We start from the raw sequence: 19,047 nt of genomic DNA, 5'->3' as shown, positions 1-19,047 counted from the left end.
AGAAATGTGTGTATTTGACAAATACAGACAGCTTTAATTATGTGTATAGGATACTCAGCAGCATGGAAAATAGCTGTCTGTATTGAAAGTGGAATATGTTACAGCACATCAGTCAAAAGCAATGAAATTCATATAAAAGTAAATTTATTACCACAAAAATAGGACATCCTGTGTGTAGTGCATAAACAGCTTTGATGTGAGACTACACAGCACTGGAGGTGACTGCATTTCCTCCACGTACACTGTATACATTCTAATGCAAACACGGGAAAGACGAGCATCCTGTAGAGAAAGGCACTAAAACAATCAGTAGCATAGCATAACGCTAGCACACGTCATCTATTATTACCCAGAATCCTCTCCCTGGTCCCCGCTATGCTCGTGCCTCAGCCAGTAAGGTGGCCTCACCAGCACTGAGCACTGAGTACAACTACAGGTCACAAGACTTTTTTTTTTTTTTCAAAGAGGTTGTGTGTTTTAAACCAACATGGAAGTTAACATGTTCATTCATAACATGAAATTGGAGCTGAGGCTTTTTTTGCTGTACGTAAACAGCAGTGAAGATGTATCCTGCTGAGCTGTGTGAAAATCTGCATAAATTAAGTTTAGCTTATAAGTTCAAACCTTAGGCTTAATAAAGTTGTTTTGTTATTTTTTTTTGGATTTTCCTTACGGTTTTCCTTATGGTTTTGGTACTGCAGTGATAAACTGAAGCAAAGCCACAAGCTTTAAAAGTGCTGCATTTTTTTTTTTTAAGTCTCTTTTTTTTTTAAGTCAATAATCATTTTCTTTGGCCACTAGGGGTCAGAAGAATTTTAAAACGACCTGTATGACAGCCTATAAAGTTTCAACAGCTAAGGTGTTAGTGAACAGCTGCCTAAATACACAAACAACTGCAGAGGAAGTATTTATCTGGAGTTGTATCTTGGTCCAGCTGATAAAATAAGTGCATATCACTCTCCTTTTAGGGCTAGTTTGGTCTTTAGCAACTTCTGAGGAAATTATCTGGCTCTTTAGCAGATAGATGTTTGACTTTTTTTTTCAACAGCTAGTCGCTAACTTTGTATGTTTGCTGGTTGCTGTTGGGCAGGTAGCACAAGGTAGCTTTACCCTTTTTTGTTGTTGCTAAAAATAAAAAAAATAAATAAAAAAACAGCTGCTGCTGGATACAGGGTTTCAAACTACAAAACAAACTGGGAGAATGAACCATGAAGTCAATTTCCGGGGCTACAACAGGGTTGATCATTCCTTTTGGGTTAGTCAATACAAGCAGCCCTTTTCAAAATATGAATAGTAATTTAATGAATCGCTGTCTGTGGACATGTCCTGGCCTGTTTAAAGTGGAAATCTTGCAGGTATTTGATGCATTTTTTGCCTTGATGAATTAGACAATTTGGCCTCTAGGACCTAGAGCTTCTCGCCAGTGTAAACACAATGTTGACATCATACAGACGTACAAAATATATAAATACATACAAAACATATATATGTCTCAAGCTCCAGTGTTTTGCTACATGGATGCACTTGCACTGTATCTTTGGGTCTTCCTCATGTGTGCTGTTCACCAGAACCACATGTGACAGGCTCTGTATATTTCGAATTTATTATGCATCTTCCCAAAGAAAACACTGTCCTTAATCCTTCAACGGCATCTCAGGTGATCACAGAGGTTCTGACCAATCAAATCCTCTTATTTACATTTGGAAGCATCGCTCACGACTGAGGCACACAGCAACAAGGGATTTCCTGGTGGCTATAAGCAATGAAATGGATCTTATTCACTGAGTTGAAAATGCATTAAGTGATACCTGACTGGGACTCGAGAGACAGCACCAAAAGCACTCAGTTAAAGGCTTTCATTGCTTTACCTCGAGGTGTAAATTAGTAACACATACTGTTTAGGAAAAGAGGAAAACTGACACTGTTCTTCAGTAGCAGACGGCTCTAGTGAACTCAGCAGGGCAGCTGCAGGTATGAAAAGTTTGACAAAACCTGCTCCGGAGTCGTTGATAAAGACTTGGTTTTGGTGTTTTAGTGGAACAAGCTTTGTAGGGAGAAAGGCATGTGTAGAAGGCCACATTTACTGTTTGTGAGGTGAAAAAGCCGTCACTGTGGACAAAGTTGGGTTCAGGAAAATCTGATGTCAAAATAGTGTCCGGACCAGTCTCCTCCCCTTGGCCTTGATTCGAGGAAAAGTGGCCCTCGTCTCCATGTTGATCGGCTGTGAGCTCAGAGGAGTGTTCCCGCCTTTCCTCCTCAACAGGAAGTCAACACTAGATGATGTCATGGCATAGAAGACGTTTCCTGTAGCAGGGATGACCAGTTCTGCATTAAGGAAAGGATGAGAGACAAATAAACAAATCAGATTTCAATAAAGCTTCTTCAAAGCTGCTGCTGTGCTACACTTTAAAAACCTTTTGGATAGATGCAAAAGAAGAAATAAAAAGATGATCTCAGTTTGTCTCCGTTTGGATAACATAAATACGCCACCTCGTGATGAAACCGGTCCAGAAATACGAAGTACATTTCCAATAGGTGTTGTTTTTTTCTGCACTGGAGGCACGTCTTTACCTTTTCCTTCAGGCTGAAGTTGGATCAGCTCGTAATTTGAACGTCTGTTTGGGGTCCTGATTGTGCTTTTCTAAGGCAGAGCTGATCACAGTGGGGGTCTTGTCATTGCTCGTAACCTGAGGGGAGAGAAGAGAATAACAATGACACTAGGACAGCTTGATCTGCACTAATAATATCCTGGGTCCATTGTATCCTGAGGATACACGGAGGATACAGGATCTGATGACTATCATTACGGGACAAGTGCAGCATGTCGCAGATAATTTGGGACGACGCATTTTTATAGCACTGCTGCAGAGAATTCGATTCAAATGGTTTGAATTAGTACCAGTATGCTTCGGTACATGTTTCCATCGTGCAGGTCCATCCGTATCCTGATGATTCGCATGTCGGGCCCCGACCCTTGGATGTTATTAGGGGGGTTGTTGCCGCAGGAGACTGATCGGCGGTGTGATTTTGTGGGAGTGGATGGAGTCAACGTGGCAGGGGTGGAGTCAGTGGTTGAAGGAGACGTGTCAACATCCAGACAGGACACAGACGGAGATTTCATATGCTGCAATCGAAATTAAAAAAAAAGCAAACGGTGCTGCTGATAACCAAGGCCGTGATCGCTTTTCCTAAGAGCCACGTTAGGTACAATGTGTTTAGCAGATTTAGACAAAAGCACAAACAGAGTCACTCCTGCAAACAATGTAGGTGAAACAAAACCTGATATGAATGCAGAGTTGGCCTAAAAGGTTTAAGTAAAAGTATATTACCTTTGTGAGTTTTGAGAGCAGATTATTGACAGGGGAGGGGAAGTCAAAGAGGCTGTCACTGTCACCAGTCAGGCTGGTCCGAGACGTACTCAGGCTGAAAACACAAGGAAATTAGGGTTAAAACTACTGATTGTTTCCATTAATAATGAATCAATATTACATGTCATTTAGCTGACACTTTAATCCAAAGCAACTTACAATCACAATATATATATATATCAGAGGTCCCACCCCTCTGGAGCAACTAGGGGTGAAGTGTCTTGCTCAGGGACACATTGGTTGATGTATTACAGTGGGATTGAACCCATGTCTCCCACACCAAAGGCACGTGTCATATCCACTGCACTATCACCACCTGCTCCACCACTGAAATATGGTGTTGTCATTCATACATATGTTTATTTTGGTTTATAGTTTATTGTCTATTTTGTTATTATTTTGTTGTATGGTCTTGAATATTGTTGTTTACTGTGTCATCTTTCTTTCTTTTTGTCTGGCTGGATGGTGATGACGAGGGGGCCGGGGGGGTATGTTCATGTTGCAAATTGGATGTTTTGTGTGTTGTGTTGAAAAATGAATAAAAAAACCTGTTAATAATAAAAAAAATTATGATTAATCAAGGTTTTAAAAAAAATTATTTTAGTCAAAATGATGTCAAAAAGCTTTGGATTGCTCGTTTTGTGCAATCAACAATCTAAAACCCAAAAAATATTCAATTTACAATGAAAACACATAAACACAGCAAAATGGCTTTTATTTTTTATTTTTCTGAACTGATTATTTTGTCTTGATCACTTTAATTACCTAAATCATCAATACTGGTGTTGACTGATTTTCTTATTATTGACTAGTGGTTAATGGACTAATTGTTCCACTATTCAATTTAGTGATACTTCAGCGATTTAGTACTGCACTTAAAATCCCTTGATGTGAGAGACATTAAATGGTCAATAACTGAAGCAGAAAAGGCAGAGATATGCTGACTTATTCTGTAGTATAATCTGGAACCAAGACTCCTATAATTCAAGTCAAGTCAATTTAATTTATATATAGCCCCAAATCACTAATTTGCCATAATGCAACTCAATAGCATCTTTCGTCCTGCCTGGTAAATGCCTGCGTGTGCCTCCTTTGTAACACAGGCTCTCTTAAACATTTGAACCCTCAAGCCCAAACAGAGATATGCTTCAGACTTTAGAAAGCTCCTTTAGAGCCACAGAAGATATTAGCGTTCCTTGTGACGAGTAAACTGAACTTCAGGTGTAAAATCGGTGGACAACCCACCACGACCTGGTCTACCAATCTAAATCCTAGTCTACATATTCTGAATTGTGTGAATGTGCTGTGCTGTGCTGTGCGTGCGTGAGAGTGTATTCAGTGTAGCTTACTCTGGGCACTGTGTGATGATGACTGTTGGAGGATGGCCGCGGGGGCTCGGCTCACCAGGTGCTTCAATTTCATTGGACAGTCTGTAACTGAAATAGACATAATCGAATATTTAAAACAGTCACTGTCTGACAAATACAAATTAATGCATTCAAGACATTAGTTTAATCAGAACCAAACTTTCAGACAGGTACCTTTCCTCCTCTGTTAGTGTCGGTACACTCTGATACCACTGTATGAAGGCCTCGTCAGCGGTGAAAACACAGTTTTTGCAAGAAGACGCAGGAGCCGGATTTGAGCTAAAACCTCAAACTCCTGTGAACAAAGAGGCATATCATCACAGTGTCAAAATAAAAAAGGACCCATGTTGGCTGATCTAGTATAACTGTGCTAGTTCTTTTTTCTCTTCTCATCTTGCACCTCCCGGCGCCCTCCACTTAATAATTTCCTGCCTCAGATATTATGTTCCCTCACCTCATTTTATTACGCTCTTATCTCAAAAATTATCCCACGCATCTCTCTTCTTTTTGTAGCTCTTCTTCGTCTCTCTAACAGGATCTTTTCAGGGTCACACGATATTTGTCAGGATGCTACAATTACACGTGTACACCTTACTACTACTTGCTTGTTGGTGTCAGCGTGCAGAAACATAAGCTTAGTCCAAAGCATCCGCTAAAAGCAAACTTAACTAGGGCTGTCAGCATTAACGATTAAGGGCTGAGCATAACGCGTTCATTTTGTTTAATCGCATGCCGCCATTTATTAATTTATTTTCACTTCACTCGAAGGGTTTCCCGCAGCACTTATGTTGAAGACAGCAAGATGCGTCTGACACCTTAACTACGTAGTCGTCGTCAAAAAAAAAAAATTATATATATATATCTATATATATATATATATATATATATATATATATATATATAAATGAGCGATATCCGCCGTGTTACTCAGTGACTAAGTAGGTAAAGGCAAATAATAGAACAGTTACAACAGTCTGGTAAGTTCAGAAAATGACATCACTCTACTGTAATGCAACCTTGAAAACCAGGAAAAGACAACATGTCATATTACTATATTACGATATCCCAAATCTAAGACGATATCTAGTCTCATATCGCGATATCGATATAATATCGATATATTGCCCAGCTCTAGCGGAAAGTGTGTCAGAGGCTCCCAGATGGTGAACTGAGACTCCGTTACCTGCTTGTCGGTCAACGGTGTTTCATTTTGGAAGGCTGGCTGACAAAAATCGCCACTTACTTAGCTAATTAATTAGCCTGAGGTAAACAATGTGTGTGTGTGCGCGCGTGTGTTTGTGTGTGCGTGTGTGTGTGTGTGCGTGGGTGTGTGTGTCAGCCCGCTCATCGAGGGGGACAGTAGTTTCACGCATACACAGCCTGTACAAATCTTAAAGTCAAGTTCATAAAGTAACTTTCTTTGCATTCATTTGATTCCCAATCAAGACACACTGGTAAGAATTGCTTTCCATTGTTAATATGTACTTAAAAACAATTCTGAAATGCAAAATAATAGAATTTTAATCATAAATAAAACATGCGATTAATCGCGATTAACTATAGAAATTCAGTGATTAATCGCGAAAAATTAATCGTTTGACAGCCCTACTTTTAACCTTTTATTTTTCACACTGATACGTATCGCAACACTCACCCTTCTCCTTTTGTCAAAGTTGATGTAGCCGTTCTGCAAAGGGAGTGACAGGATGTGTTATGTCAGTTTGATAATTGTAAAATAGTGTGCAACTTCCAGGGGTTGTGACCAACTTTCCCCTTGATAGAGATGAGAGGAACCCCCCCCGCTTTTTTTGCTGGGGGGTGCGGTTTAGTGGGGTGTTTGAGCATTTTTTTTATAGATGCGCTGGGGTAGCCAGGTGGCACAGTGCCCTGGGCGTTGGACTGTGTAAAAAAAAAAATGCTGTTTTTTATCAGTTCCCCAGAGGTTTCTATTCACATCGTAAAGAGCCCACACAGCGAGGGATTTCAGAGCAGCCGCCTGCAGCTATTTTTCAAACGATGGCTCAGGATTCAGCACATCAGACACACGACGGCCCTCTGTTCCACTTCGCTGCTGCATGCCGGTCGATCCCGCTTACAACCCTCTATCAAACCACTGAAACACCCTCTGCTTAGCGAAAGTGACATCAGTATCAGTGTTTGAATGTAGCGTTTGGTAGGAAAACAGTACTTTCAAGTCAGCTAAATAAAGTATTTCAAAGGCCAATCTAGAGACAGGCATTGCAAATTAACTTAGGCTATAAATGCTGTGGTGTGTGGCATTGTTCATGCTTTACAACTTTTAGTTTGAAATCCATTATTAAGCTATCAGCAAATGCATATAACTGAGTTCTTTAACTAAAAATAAACTTGATTCTACACATATTTGTGATGTACAAAACCTATATTGGATATTTATGACACAGCATACACTGTATATACAACAAAATAAGCCCTAAAAGACACCTGAACACCTGAAGTTTCACCACAAATCCTTTTCTACAGATATTATAACACATTTTGCCCCCTAACTTTAACAATACTAATGACACTTTTGCAGGATCTTACATCATCCATAAAATTTCCAAGGTCTCCCATAAAGGCCTCCGGGGGTGTACAGCCCTTCAGGCTAAAAAACAATTGGTATGCAGACCAGACATGGGGTGTAAAGTTAGTGAAAATAGTTTTTTTTTTTTTTTATGTGCTTGAAGATCTGAGGTTTTGCCTCAGTGACAAATGTTGAGGTCATTTTTAAGTTACTCCTCCGTGACCGAAATGTCTTAATGAATTGAGGCTTCAGTGAAAATAATTTGCAAATGTTAAACTGTGCATGTGACCTCAGTTTTTGCACAATTTCAGCCATTTACACCCGAGTGCTGACCTGTGCGACAACAGTCAGTAGTAGAAGGAGTTTATTTTCCCTAACCTCAATGTTCAACCCAGTGGACTACCACAAACAAGCACTGCCTCCCAAAAAGCAAAACCTCCATCGCTCCCTAATTTCCACTCAACTTACCCTATTAATATGTTTGTTGTTGAGCCTGTGGTCAATGTTGGCGAACTTTGATGTGCCCTCCTGCAACACAAAAGCAAGGAAAAGGTTTAGAGTTCATTATCGGCCTTGGACACAATTGTGGAGAAATCAGTCTCATCACAAGGTCCATTTAGTAGCTGTTCTGGAGCTTTTACATGATCCTCAACAACAGATGGAGTTTGCCAACATTTGTCAAGTTTTGACTTTAAAACTCCACTTTTAAGCCAACATGGACAAGAAGTCCTTAAAGGTCCCATGACATGGTGCTCTTTGGATGCTTTTATATAGACCTTAGTGGCCCCCTAATACTGTATCTGAAGTCTCTTTTATATAGACCTTAGTGGTCCCCTAATACTGTATCTGAACTCTCTTTCCCAAAATTCAGCCTTGGTGCAGAATTACAGCCACTAGAGCCAGTCCCACAATGAGCTTTCCTTAGGATGTGCCATTTCTGTGTCTGTAGCTATTGAGGAGGAGAGGGGGGGGGCAAGGTGGAGGGTGGGGGTGTACACCAGCATATAGTGTATTTGTTAGCACATATATTGCGGCTTTAAACCTGCAATAAACGATTTGTATGGCCGCATGGGGGTAGTGGAAACTCAGTTTATATGGCTAATGTGTTAAAAAAAACTGATTATAGTTGGCGCAAAAACACCACTGAGAGCTGTGAGAGTGAACCAAAAACAGAAAGTTATGGGCCATAAAACCAAAACAATGAGCTGAAAGACACTAAGTCATCTGGTTAATAATTTCACTTTCATTGCAAGTTTTTATTTATTTATTTGACTTATTTTTACTTGGACATAGAATATTTCCTAATGGAATATGTGACAAATAGCATTTATAGCCTAAGCTTATTGCCAGTGCTTGACTCTGGATGGGCTTTTATTTTACTTTATTTTATTTTATTTAAAAAATATATAGATTTATAGTGATAAACAAATTTGTATGCAATTATAAAAAATAGCCAATTGCCATAAATGTACCAGCGAGACAGAACCTAATCCTGTCATGAAAACTTTCAGGAAGCTCACAATAATAGTATGCTCAGACTGGCCAGGAATATTTCAAATGACTCCTCACATGTTTTGCACAGAGAATATCAGCTTCTGCCTTCAAACAGACGCTTTAGAGTTCATTCTTTCAATCGCATCAGACTTAAAAACTCTTTCATACATCAATCTATCCTATTGTTAAACCAGCTACATTAAATCCAGTGCAATATTTATTCAGGGTTACAAGTCCCCAATACCTTGTCTGTGTGTATGTTATCCATGTATGCTTTGTTTCCTTACTTGGGTGCTTATGTCATTTGTGGTAATGTTTCATGTATGTCTTTTGGTGTTATTCATCTTATGTATGTCTGTATGTATGTCTATGTCCTCTTTTTTTACACGAGCTACCTAGGGATGCAAAAAACACTGGCTGACAATAAAGTTGTATTGTATCGTATGAACATGAATAAATTATCAAATATTAATAAGACATTAATAATGTAAATGAAAAGTTGACACTGCTCAGTCTAGAGATCTGTCATGACAGCATGGCATTAGCCAAGAAGACATAGCCTGCTATAATCATGCTTTATAATGAAGTGTTCAAACATTGTCAAATGCTTCAATGACTGTGTTGTGAATCATTTCTTTCCCCAAACTTTTAGAAAGTCTTTTATTAGTCTGACTCATTCATCTCACACTATGTCTGCTAGTCGTAGTCATTTTTAGACAAGCTGAGAGATGAAGGGAAGCAAGTAACTGTGCTGAAAAAAAAATCAAAAGGGCAACAGAAGAAGATGGTGTCTTTCTGGCATCAAAGCTCAGAGTGAAGCTTTTCTAAATGAAAGCAAATGTTTGGATGAATTCCTTTGGGGATATCATGGGTAAAATCGCAGCTAATGCAAAGATATTGATGCCTGCATTGCACCATAACAGCGAATCAAAACACGGCGGATCCTGTCAACTTCCCCCGACTATCTCACACAGTGCAAACTAAATATAATGTACGTCTTCAGATGGGTGAAGTAAAGTTGTTGACAGAATAAGGGCAGTTGTACTCAACCAGATTAGACTGGGTTCTGGTCTTTTCAAGCAGTCATAAATCTCTACCACTGAATGTTGTTTTCAGCTGAGGAGAAGGCTCGACTTCAGTCTGTGCAGATAGGAATTCAACACATGTTCCAGTAGTAGCTCTTGTCAGACACATTAGTAAATGTCTCATTCTGCTGTTGAAATTATGGGATGCTCGTCAGCAGGATGTGAGATATAAGTGCAGAGGAGTCACTTTTTTCGTAGCCGCATTTAGAGGCTTGACAGACGTGACTGTTTGCTCGCAGTGTGCATGTATGTTATTTTTAGTCACGCTATCTGCGTAGCAATGTTAATCGATTGGTCAGATCTTGACAACTGGATGCATTCAGATTCAGTTTTATACAGACATTCATGGCTCCCAGAGGATGTATCCTATTGATTTTGGGGATCACCCAACCGAACCGGTTTTCCGTGGTCATTTGATTAATACACAACAAAATGGCGATTGTTGTTAGTTGTCATAGAGACAATGTGCGTCAGTAAACTGTGTAGCAGCTCGCTGGGAGGAGAGCCACCCGACGCAGCTCGGAAGACGTTCTCGGAGTTGCAGGGAGTGAGGAGGGACATCAAGGCCCAGCGGCAGTGGGTCAGCGGACCGCTAACGTTAGACCAGGCCCGCTGTTCAGGTCATTCTCTGTAACCGATGCAGCATAAAAGGACGGCGGAACCAGCAAGCCAGCCAGCCGGTGTTAGTTGGCTAACGTTAGCTTGCTAACTCCGCCTTAACGTTACCCCCTCGGCGCATCGTTCACAGAAAACGGAATAACATATAGAGCATATAGTCCACTATAAAATACCCACAATGCACTGCTAATTTGGGTGTACATATGATGTACCCTAAATTTGACTCCCATATACCACAATGCAACGCGGCCGTGTTTTCCAGGAGGAGGAGAAGAAGCCGAAATCACAGCGAAAACTGAAAAGGAAAAATGGAGATGACTTTTGTTTCTAAACAGCGTAAATTTAACATGCAACATATATACAACCTTTTACTATTCTCTTGAGTGCTGTGTTTGTTTCAGGGACGTATTGGAAGTATTTTAGTTTCGGTTTGTTTAGATGATGTTGAGCGCGCCCGTCTCCATCACACAAACAACGGGCGCATCTCCTGACGCAAGTCACGCAACGATGTGTTTTCAGTGAGTGTCCGAAATCTCATTTGGTCGTTCCCAATATAGTTCACTATTTAATAAACACTATATAGGGAACAGTGAACGAGTGAATGAGGGAGCGGTTTCTAACACAGCTAGTGTCTTTCTTTCTGTATAACACAGTTGCTTCAGGAGTTAACATATTACGCACACAGGTGTAAACTCAAAGTGTTTGTAGTGATGGGGGAAAAGTATCTTTGAAGATTTTGTTAGCAAGGTGGTAAATAGATAAGCGGTAAAAGCATCCAGCAGTATCCAAGAGCAACACAGATCTGAGTAAAAAATAGGCCTCAAACAAGTCCAAGACATCAGAAGAGAGTTGTTGAAATCTGACTCCAGACTCAAATTGCACTTCAAACTGGCAGCTCTCCGGCACAAGAAACGGCTTCCTCCGCCTCTAAGCAACGAGATGTCAAATGACAAATGGTCAAATAAAACACGTCATTCAGGCTTGAAAAGGTTTGATGCTGCGTCATGACTCTGGGAGAAACCAGCCTCTGCGTGCCATAAACAAAAGATCAAATTTCTCACTGAACCTGCTCCATTTATGTCATCATTCAGAACCCGATATCCTTTTGAAAATGTACAATATATTATATTTCCATTGTCACTCTGTGTTTTGTCTTGACAGAAACCTACCTCCTTTAGGAGTTCTCTGCTTTGTGAGTAGTTGTCCTTGTCTGAGAATATTTCTGACAGTTCCTCGTATCTCCTCACTGCCTCCCTGTCAAGTGACCAAAACAGTGAATTTAATTGAATTGAATAATCATTCATATTTCAACATTATTAAGCTAATGAAATGCAATGAAGACATTTTGTACACGCTGAATTTAAAGTGTCTGCAAAGTCAAAATGTAATTGGATTGGCATTTTCTTTTAAGGAATGAAATTTTACTTTATGATGTTTACTTCAGAGTTATTTACAAGGTTGACTTGGCTTCCTATAATGCAGTTTGAAGGTATGAAGAAACTGTCCTCCAGGTCCTAACCAAACATCACATTTACAATTAATATAATACTTTATGTAGGGTAGCTGTTTTAAGAAATATATATTTTAACACGTAATAAAATATATGGTACGTTCTAAGCATCTGAAAATGACTATACCATATACATATTGCTTCATAGAATGTAAGCAAAAAGTATTTTCTAGAAATTTTTTATCTCTTTAAGCACCACAAAGTAACAATTACTGTCATTATCGATTCATCTGCTGATTATTTTCTTGAGGAATCGATTAATTGTTCTGTCCGTAAAATGTCAGAATGTAGTTACGAATACCAGCTGGAATTTTCTAATGCCCCATGTTGACGTCTTCAAATGTCTTGTTTTTCCAATCAACGTTCAAAAAATACAAAACTTATTGATTTTCTATCCTATAAGTCAAAGACAAACAGCCAATCCTCAAAATTAAGAAGTTGGAACCAAGAAATGTTTGGTGTTTCTTCTTAAAAAATGACTGAACCTATGAATCGATTATTAAATCCATCATTGATTGTTATTTTTCAATGGACTGACTAATCGATTATTTGATTAATCATTTCAGCTCTACACTACATTAACATTAAAAAAAGAACTGTCAAAAAATATATTTTACAGTTCATAGCACACTTCCCAGTTAAACATTTGTTTAACAACTTTCTTACTCACCCATGTACCTCGGTATACGTGTTTACTACTGTCTGTGTTGTATATCAAATTGTTTTTTATGTAATTTTAAACTGTATATATGTCTAAAGTATTTTATTTCCTAGCCCTCCATCCCTTCCCCTAATTGGCTTTGTCACTTGTCAGGCCAACATTGTAAATAAGAATGACTTGCCTGTAAAAAATAAAGGTAAAATAAAAAAATAAAACACTGCACTTTCACCAAACAGATAAAACACAAATTGAGGCATAAAAAAAATTTGCTGGAGAAAAAGTCCCTCATGGTGAAACTGCTGAATGTTTACACTGCAGCTTTCATTTTTTTGTCACACAAATGTTCCGTGAAGTTTGGAATAACCTTTTATAAAGCCAATTTACACCTGTATGTTAATGAAATCTCTACTCTTATTATCTATTGTCTAGTGTGTGACTTGTCATAGCAGGTAAAGCACAGGTGAAACAAACAAAATTAATTATAGCTATGTTCCATTGTCATTATTTAAGAGAAAGATCTTCTATTTTTTCTACTTTTAAAGCTATAGTGCGTGCTTTCTGTCTCCCCTGTGAGAAATTCTAAGAAATGACAACAAAACTGTTGTTGCATCCACATGACACAAGCCTTCCGTGATTGCGCACACGCCCCCACCTCTCCTCCACGCAGTAACTAGTAGCCAAGGAGGACAGGGAGGATTAAAAAAACATGATGGACCCTTCAGAAGAGGTCATTATCTTCACTCAAGTTTCTGCACGCGAAAGTCACCGGACGACAATCTTCTGAACATAGCCATACTGAGAAATACAGAGAGAGTTGTGTGGAGCGGATAGTTTTAATTAGCTTTGTATCAACTCATTTGGCAATGGCTTGAATGTAACAGACGTTCATTACAATATAAAAAAGTTACGCACTAAGACATGGGGTGCCACTGCTGCAGTTCCTTGGTCTCCAGCAGAGATCAGTAAAAGTCCTCAATTACTTAATACTACAAAACCTACTGTGTTACCCACTGTACTGTACAAATTCATACTATTTTACACCTGAGTTACGACTTCTCTTTTTGTATAACTATTTACATATATATTGTTTTTTTTATTACTTGTTTCTTCGGTTTGTATCGTTGTATTTTGTCTTGTCTTTTTTATCTTTGTCTTATTATTTTTAATTTTTTTATGGAAGGCAATCAGAAAGGTCAGCAAACTACAAATGTCCTTGTACAGTGAAAATCATTCTCTGTGTATTTTGCTTTTTCAAACTGAGAGGTGCAGACCTGTCAGTGTCATGCCACGTCTTCCTTAGCCGGTGGATGGGATTACTCTGCAGGGCCGACACGATGGCATACAGCGAGGAGAAGTTCTTCCTGGCTCGACATTCCTGTTGAAAGAACACACAGATAACAATCATTTGCATGCACACACACAAACACACACATACACGGCAAACTAAGAACACCTGTGGGTACGGGTCTGGCCAGTATTGAGTTACAGTGTCAGCCTGAGGTGCTGAATAATGCATACTGCTAAAGAGGTTTGTCCCAAAAAGACATTTTGGCAGCCAACCAGCGATACCTCACTTTGCCAAAGAGGATGTTGGAGTGTTTGTGAGTATGTGATGCAGCTTATTCACATATAAAGAGGATCGGAAAGGAAAAAATCCATAACAACCAAGGACAGGATGTGTGTGTGTGTGTGTGTGTGTGTGTGTCTGTGTGTGTGTGTAACCCTAACACTATTACAGAACTCCACATGTTAAACCACATGTCTCTTGTATAATACTGACTTTTTTTTTTTTTTTAAAGCAGATTCAAAGCTTAACTGTTTGCCTTGAGGTCTTATATCACATGTTATTGAATCAGCACATTTCTGGTATGTACTGTTCATGCAGAGTACATCTCCTATTCCATTTTCTAAATGTGTACTGGAATTGAAAGCTACTTCTAGTATAAAATATGCAGATTTTTAATAATCACTCTTCTCGCTTTCTGCAAAAAGTGGTCGACCACCAAATGAACTCAAACAGAGAGAGCTATTTGTTGATTTGCTGCTGCTCTGTCCAGAAAAGAACCATATATAAAGACTTGATTAATGGGTTTTGCCCATAGCTATTGATTAAAGTGAAATTACTAGCATAGTCACAGCAGAAACCAAGCAGACTGTGAATTTGTGATGGTATGTGCACAGTCAGAACTGAGAATAGGATTATGCTTAGGGGATTAATGGGGGTTTATTGTTGGGAAATGCACAGTTGAGGTTTTTGGAAAACATTGAAACCCCAACTGACATACTGTTAGCAATGTCATTTTAAGAGGAGCAACATTTTTTCACTTCTAGTCTGTAAAAATGGCATGAAATCCTGCATTTTTAGAGCTGAGACTTTTGATTTTTGCATACTGACCTCTGCCACGCTGATCCATTTCTCCAGAAGTCGGGCTCTCTGCTGGCTGCGCAGTTTCGTAGGCCAAAGGCAGGATGCTAAAACTGCATTGGCCAACTTGTTGAACTGACGTATGGTGGCCCGGACGGACCAACAAACGCCTTCCCTCCCTTTCTTGTCTCTCTGCGACCACAGTGAGCCGAGGCAGTGGTACGGGACCAGACGGACAAACAGCTCCTGATAAGTGACAGCATATAGATCTATAAATAACAGTCTGTTTCCTGGAAATCAATATTCAAACCATGAAACCAGCACTTTGAGGAATTTCGTCCTGAGACAGTTTGAGTTTTTGAGGGTGGCGCCTTTCTGCTGTTTGCAGCCATGGTGGCTCACGTTACTATAAGTACCGCTTTCATTCTGTGTATTCTAAACAAACTGCTGGTGTGGATAGCAAAAAAACAATAAGTGACTACAGATTGATTCTATGTTCTATCGGTGAGTGAAATAGAGCAGAGAAAATATGAACGTATCCATATCAGGGGATCAAAGTTCATCACGACACAAAACAGGATGGTTCCAATTGTGGAAAGCAGACTGGGCCTGAACTAATCTACAGAGTCAACATGAATTCAAAGCAGAGGTGTATCATGCAAACATACTGTGGAAATGTCAGAATAAACCAAATAACAATAGCTTTGCATTCACTGTAATTCAATTTCACTATCATAGGTCAATATTTAGCATCGTGCGAAACACGTTACAAGAAAACTCACTGTCTCTATTTTGGTGAGCTGCTCAGCGATGAGCGCTGCAGGGAATCCAAGGACGCTGGTGGGTTCAAACTTGGAGGCGTCAGGAGGAGGGCTGGTGAAACCGCTCTGATCTGCAAAGGGTGAACGCTGTTCAATAAAACTGTGGCTATATAAGAAACACCTTAGTTTGTAGGCCCTATATATCCTTTCTATCCTTTAGTTCAGAGATCTTCAACGGGGGCAAATCACTGTTTGCTAATTTTTTTTAATGTAAAATTGAAATGTCTGAGAACATTACAGTTTTTGACGATTGCTCACACACTGAAATCAAAAGTATTACGCAATTTTCAAAACCTTACACTCAAGGAGCAAAACATTGGCCCAGATGTGCACCACTATAAGCACGTCAGCTTCACACTTTTTGCACAAAAAATACACACAGTACTTTGCAAAACACTACACACACTTGTATACATGAGACACAGAAGTATAACGTGATGTCACGTCCTTGCAATTTTAAAGCACTGACAAGTGTAATTAAGTAATTACCACAACCATGAGCCAATCTGTGAAACACAGCCAAGAGGTGCGTAAACACATGATTGCTTAATTGTAGACACACCATTCAGGTTTAGCCACAATAAAAATGCAGCAGGTAAGTTCACCTGCCTTCGACCTAAATGAAAGGAGTCAGAAGAAGAGGGAGGGTGAAAGGGGGAATCCACAGAGGAGGAGAACGAGGAAGAGGAAGAGGTACTCCTCATTCAGGCCATGGAGGACGCCTGTGAACAGGTTGACTTGCAGCTGTGCAAGGATGGATTCGACATTCAAGACGGTTCTTCCCACGTTGTCTTGCCAATGAGGATATCGCCTGTGATGTTGGTGAAATTCTCTGGCCAGATCCAGCTAGACGAAGAGATAATGTCTAGAATTTTCTGATCTTTCTGATTCTGATGACCAGATCTTTTTATTTATTTATTTTTTCTGTAATTATAACCTGTACTGGATACAGTATTTTATGTTTGTCTGTTGTTTCCTGAGCTAACAGTGTTATGCACATTACTGTAGTAGCTGTATGAAAACTGGGACATGTTGAAATTCTCCATGTTGACATGTTGACTGATTTGGGTATATGGAGAGAAATAAATTATATTTTCCTAAGTCTGCAGCATTGGTCTTGTGCAGTGTTTGGTGAACTTATTGTATATTTGCACTTTCTCTGTGTACTTCATTTACAGTACTCTAATCACTGAGAAGTAGAATTGCAAAAAGTGTTTCAGGTTAGCAACAGCAGTGTGTAACTGGTTCAAACATAATTAAGCCATATGAAACGTGTGTTTCATATGGTAACAAAATATGGATTTTATAAATTAGTATATAGTTTTTGCAAGAGTGTTTCATTTTGCAAAGAGTCTGAGGTGTCCTGCTGATTGGGTGAAGTGTTTTGAAAAACCAGTCCCTGCTTTCAAAATAGTGCTTAAGCAATCGGAAAAAAACTGAAATATGAAACCCTGTGCCTTCCACATGAATGTTTAACATTAAAACATGATGGATAAACTGTATTTAAATATCCATCCACCCAGTTTAATATGCAGCTCAGTTTTATACAATACATGTAGTAAGGGGTCCCTGCTCTGTCTCTCTTTCAGTTAAGGGGTCCTTGGTCTAAAAAAACGTTGAAGACCTCTGCTTTAGTTGCAGGAATCACTGTGTCCAGTGGGATCGTGAAGTTGTTTTGTTCCACAGAATTGTGGCTCTCTCAAGGAAAACAGCTTCGTTGTCTAGTTATCTCAGGAATATATATATATATATATATATATATATATATATATATATATATATATATATATAATCGAGGTAATGTGATTCTTCACTCGTGACCTCGAGGTTACAGGATGAGAGAAGATTAGGAATCAGTGCTAGCTGATCTGAAGCTGTATTAACACAGCAATGGCGGGCGCCCAGATAGCTCAGTTGGTAGAGCTGGCGCCCATATATAGAGGTTTACTCCTCGACGCAGCGGGCTGCGGGTTCGACTCCAACCTCCAACCATGTCATTCCCCCTCTCTCTCTCTCCCCTTTCATGTCTTCAGCTGTCCTGTCAATAAAGGCCTAAAAATCGCTTTAAAAAAAACACACAGCAGTGCTTTGAGCTAAATGCCAATGTTAGCATGGCAACACAGCTCACACTGACAATGCTAACAACATAATGTTTAACATCTTAGGGTGTTAGCATGCTAACATTTTTGAATTAGCATTAAACACAGAGTACAGCAATTATTGCAACCATGGCCGCCTAACATAGGGTTTTCATAGCAGAGTTGTAGTGTCCAAACATATTTTTAGTGTACAGGTACAATGATCCCATTGTCAAGGACTTTAAACAACCTTCTACATGCTCCTGGGTTCAGAAGAAAACTAAGAAACTGGCATGAAAAATAATATTATAATAATACACATAATACACTTCTCTAATCAAGGAAGCCACAACCAGGCCATGTTGTATTTTCTTTGTCTTTTGCAGCCTCTGTTTGGGATTTACACTGAGAAGACAAATGTATTTCTACATGAAAACCCTCATCTAGCGAGGCCTTTACTGGTGTCATTTAAATTCCAGTTAAATTACAGACCTTTATGGGCGTCAGGGAGCAGGGCTTTCTCGCTGAGCTCCTCGGCTATGCTGAGGAGGCGAGCGCGGAGGTCGGCTGCAGACGAGGAGTCCTGGGGGAGGAGGGGAGCCAGGCGCAGCAGGCGAGAGGGCTCCCCCAAACTCTTAAAGTCTTCAGGATACTCAGAGAGCCACGTGCTAAACACAGTACACACCGCTCTGCAGGAACGAGGAGAGAAATGTTGAAGGAAAAAAAGGATTCAGCATTTCCATGGATTTAGAGAATGGCACTCAAAAACTTTGTGGGACACAATATTAGAAACACGACACGACGAGTCTTTTGTTTTTTTTAGCCTTGACCTCCACACAGTTCAGAGGTCCGAGAATAAAAAAGGCTCCTTATAGTGCTGTGTCGGTAAATCACGTCATCAGGAAAGGAAAGAAACATTCTTAAATCAAACTTAAAGTTTTATGGGAGCAAAAGAAGGATCTGTTTGTGGTTTAAACCCTGAGGTGGTGCAGGTTGCCAGAAGCAGATAAACAAGCCGTTGCAGATTGGAATTGATTGAATATATTGATATTTTCCAACACAGCTAAAACGTCGGCAAGAAGTCACGTTCTCGAGGGGTTTAAACAAGAAAAGCAGCTTAGCGATGAGTATAATT

General features: G+C 39.6%; 1 protein-coding gene across 1 annotated transcript in view; it reads right to left on the bottom strand.

Moving 5' to 3' along the window:
* Positions 1-127: 127 nt before the first annotated feature.
* The window catches only part of rgl2 (ral guanine nucleotide dissociation stimulator-like 2), a 35,202-nt gene continuing 16,282 nt past the window's right edge, over positions 128-19,047 (bottom strand). The window contains 16 exon segments of the mRNA XM_039805562.1: positions 128-2,325; positions 2,572-2,611; positions 2,613-2,687; positions 2,900-3,124; positions 3,330-3,423; positions 4,718-4,804; positions 4,910-4,997; positions 5,000-5,030; positions 6,390-6,481; positions 6,607-6,634; positions 7,749-7,808; positions 11,647-11,731; positions 13,920-14,023; positions 15,044-15,259; positions 15,796-15,905; positions 18,405-18,601. Coding sequence (XP_039661496.1) covers positions 2,144-2,325; positions 2,572-2,611; positions 2,613-2,687; positions 2,900-3,124; positions 3,330-3,423; positions 4,718-4,804; positions 4,910-4,997; positions 5,000-5,030; positions 6,390-6,481; positions 6,607-6,634; positions 7,749-7,808; positions 11,647-11,731; positions 13,920-14,023; positions 15,044-15,259; positions 15,796-15,905; positions 18,405-18,601 — 1,714 coding nt within the window. The 3' untranslated portion in view covers positions 128-2,143.

Source organism: Perca fluviatilis, chromosome 7 (genome assembly GCF_010015445.1).
Source record: "Perca fluviatilis chromosome 7, GENO_Pfluv_1.0, whole genome shotgun sequence".
Classification (NCBI taxonomy): Eukaryota; Metazoa; Chordata; class Actinopteri; order Perciformes; family Percidae; genus Perca; species Perca fluviatilis.
Note: the sequence above shows the minus strand (reverse complement) of the source record. Positions and strands in the feature narration are given on the sequence as shown.